The following is a 3411-nucleotide window of genomic DNA, read 5'->3' on the forward strand; positions in this document are numbered from 1 at the left end:
CTCTCTTTTCCTTTCATACATTCCAATGTCTCTCTACCTGTCTCTGTCTCCGCCCCCTCCCCTCTCTCTCTCTCTCTCTCTCGGTCTCTCTCTCCTCAGTCTCGTTGCTGCTGCTCACTCAGCACCATCTCCGCCCGCCTCTCCGTCTCTCACCGTCCGTGTGTACCTGTCTCTCTCTCTCTCTCTCTCTCTGTCTGTGTCTGTGTGTGTCTGTCTGTGTGTGTGTCTCCGGCGGACATGTTCTGGAGATGAGGCTCAGAAATGTCTCCTTCCTGACGCTGCTGTTGTTCGGGCTGCTCTCAGTCTCCTGGTACACCGCCTTCAGCAGCTCCAGAGGTGAGCACCGCCCCCCCGGTGTGTCCCGGTGTCTGTGTGTGTGTGTGTGTTGATGTCGCTGAAGGGAGCGCTGGTTTTGGGGACAGAGGGTTGGTTTGATTTTGTTGCAGAGATGGAAAAAAAAAACCCCACAAACAGACGATGCTGATGTGAGAGGTAAGCAGGGAGGGAGCGCTGGATTTATGCTGCAGCATGTCCCTCTCTGTGTGTGTGTGTGAGATGCTTGTGCTCTGGTTCTAAGGTGATGAAGGGGGTGCTTGATTTGTCTAAGGGGACCGGCCGGGTGGAGACAGGTGGCTGGTGTTGATGAAGAGAGGAGGGTGGGCTTGTTTTTTATTTTGTTGCAGGTGATGTGAGAGGGAAGAAACCAGAGGAGTGCTTGTTTTGTGATACAGCAGACTGAGAGCTGTGCTAGTGTGTGTGTGTGTGCAGGGAGCGCTTGATTCGCATGACGTGCCAGTTAAAGGGACAGAGTCCAGACTGTGTCCATGATGAGGATTAAAGGTGCGTTTGGTTTGTGACGTGTTACACACCAGCAGCTGCAGTAGAGAGGAGGCTGCTCAGGTACCTCCTGTGTCAGGCCTCTGTAGGTGTTTTTGATTTGTTCACAGGCTCATCCCGGTTCCTGAGGCGGCGCAGGACAGGGGGCGCTTGATTTAGGAGTTGTACATGTGAATGTAATGTGCAAAATGGCCGCCGTCTCCTACTGAAGAAGAACGGAAACTAGAGACTGAGAAACACTCACTCTCTCACACCAAAGTCCAGCTGCTGCTGCTGCTGCTGCTGCTGCTGCTGCTGCTGCTGCTGCTGCTGCTGCTGCCTCGTGTGGACACTTTGTGTCACTGAGGTCAATCTTTAAAAGACAAACTCATTAAATGAGACATTTGAACTCAGTGATGGATCAACCGCTGCTGTGTGTGTGTGTGCGTGTGCGTGTGTGTGTGTGCGTGCGTGTGTCTGTGTGTGTGTGTGTGTCTGTGTGCGTGTGTGTGTGTGTATGCGTGTGTGTGTTTGGTTTGTGATACAGTTGCTTCAGGTTTGTGTAAAGTTCAGCTGCAAAGTTGCAGCTTTTGAGGGGGGGGGGGGCCTGTTTTTAAACAGAGTACGTGCCAGTGGGGTGGAGTCTCAGGGCTTCCTCTTGAATGAGCAGATGATGTTAATATTGAACGTTTGTGAAAGAGAAGGAAACATTTCATGGTTTCCTTCTCGTTTCTTCTTCACACACACACACACACTGAGACACACACACACACTGAGACACACACACACACTGAGACACACACACACACACACAGACACAGACACACACGCTGTGAAACAACATGGACGCTGGGTGTCCACGTGAATCATGTAACGTGTCCATTATTCATTGATGTCATTCATCCATTCATGTTCCTGTGAGGCAGGGACAGAGCGTGGTTTTTAACGGTGCCTCAGTGTCACAGTCAGGTTAACCGTGTGACCCCGGTTCTCTGAGAACACATCAGCTGACACAGTGAACTTCCTCTTCATTCACGCACAAGTGTTTGTTCTTCTTCTTCTTCTTCTTCTTCAGAATCCTCAGCAATGCTCTGGTTATGAGTGAAGAAAGTAACGTTTGTCGTGTTTGTGGTGAAATGAAGGATTTAAAGATGATTATTACACACGTGTTTCACCATCTGCACGTGTGTTGTGCACGTGGTCCCTGAACGCCTCACAGGCGGGTCACCACCGGTCACACAACAAACACGTCATTATTATTATTATTACCACTGTATTTGTCACCTGGTGACCTCTGACCCTTTGGCTGCTGGAACACCAGAGGTTTTCCTCTAGAGTCTAATCTGATGAAAAATAATCCACAAAGGTCACAAGCAGCTGTGTCATCTTCATCATCATCGTCAACATCATCATCATCATCATCATCACTTTGGACTTCAGCACTGAAGTCAAGTCTCCATGAATGATCTCAAATACACTGACATGTACATATATGTACATATATATGTACATATATGTACATATATATGTATATATGTATATATACATATATATGTATGTATATATGTATATATATACATACATATATATGTATATATACATATATATGTATATATATATACATATATGTATATATATACATATATGTACATATATGTACATATATATGTATATATGTACATATATACATATATGTATATATATGTATATATGTACATATATGTACATATATACATATACTGTATATGTACATATATATGTATATATATGTATATATGTACATATATACATATATGTACATATATACATATATATACATATATATGTACATATATGTATATATATACATATATACATATATGTACATATATGTATATATGTACATATATACATATATATGTACATATATGTACATATATACATATATACATATATATGTATATATACATATGTACATATATGTATATATATACATATATATGTACATATATATGTATATATATGCATATATACATATATGTATATATGTATATATACATATATACGTATATATTTATACGCTCTGTTCCTCTGAGGCTGCTCAGTCAAGTCATGTGAGCAAGGTCAAAGGTCAGGACCCTCTGATCGGCAGTTAATGTCTTTCATATTAAATGATGATGATGATGATGATGATGATGATGAAGTCATGAATGAGCCATCAGGTCTGAAAAAAAATGAAAGGTTTATTCTGTTTTTGTTCATGTTATTATTCCATTAAAATCCTTCCATTTAATCAATTTTTTAAATATTTATGGACAGCTCTCACACACTGTCTCACACACACTGTCTCACACACACTGTCTCACACACACACACACACACACACACACACACACAGATTGATTTACAACACACTAACAGCTCGTGGCTCATAGCGATTAGATGACGCATCGGCCTCTTTCAGCCTGGAAGTGAACATGCTCGGCCTTGTCCTGCTGTCACTCACACACACACACACACACACACACAGTGAATGAGTGAATGTGTATGAAACATGAGTGATAGAAAAGGCTTGGTCATGTGCTCTATGAGAGTGTGAGTGAATGAGTGAATGAC

General features: G+C 42.5%; 1 protein-coding gene across 4 annotated transcripts in view; it reads left to right on the plus strand.

Moving 5' to 3' along the window:
• Positions 1 to 97: 97 nt before the first annotated feature.
• mgat4b (alpha-1,3-mannosyl-glycoprotein 4-beta-N-acetylglucosaminyltransferase B) overlaps positions 98 to 3411 on the plus strand; it is a 19650-nt gene continuing 16336 nt past the window's right edge. For 2 of the 4 annotated variants that reach the window (XM_058650520.1, XM_058650518.1), the window contains exon 1: positions 98 to 336. In XM_058650520.1, coding sequence (XP_058506503.1) covers positions 249 to 336 — 88 coding nt within the window. In that variant the 5' untranslated portion in view covers positions 98 to 248. The remainder of the gene's footprint in view (positions 337 to 3411) is intronic. The other 2 variants (XM_058650519.1, XM_058650517.1) reach the window with 1 other exon arrangement.

This window comes from Solea solea, chromosome 14 (genome assembly GCF_958295425.1).
Source record: "Solea solea chromosome 14, fSolSol10.1, whole genome shotgun sequence".
NCBI classification, from domain to species: Eukaryota; Metazoa; Chordata; class Actinopteri; order Pleuronectiformes; family Soleidae; genus Solea; species Solea solea.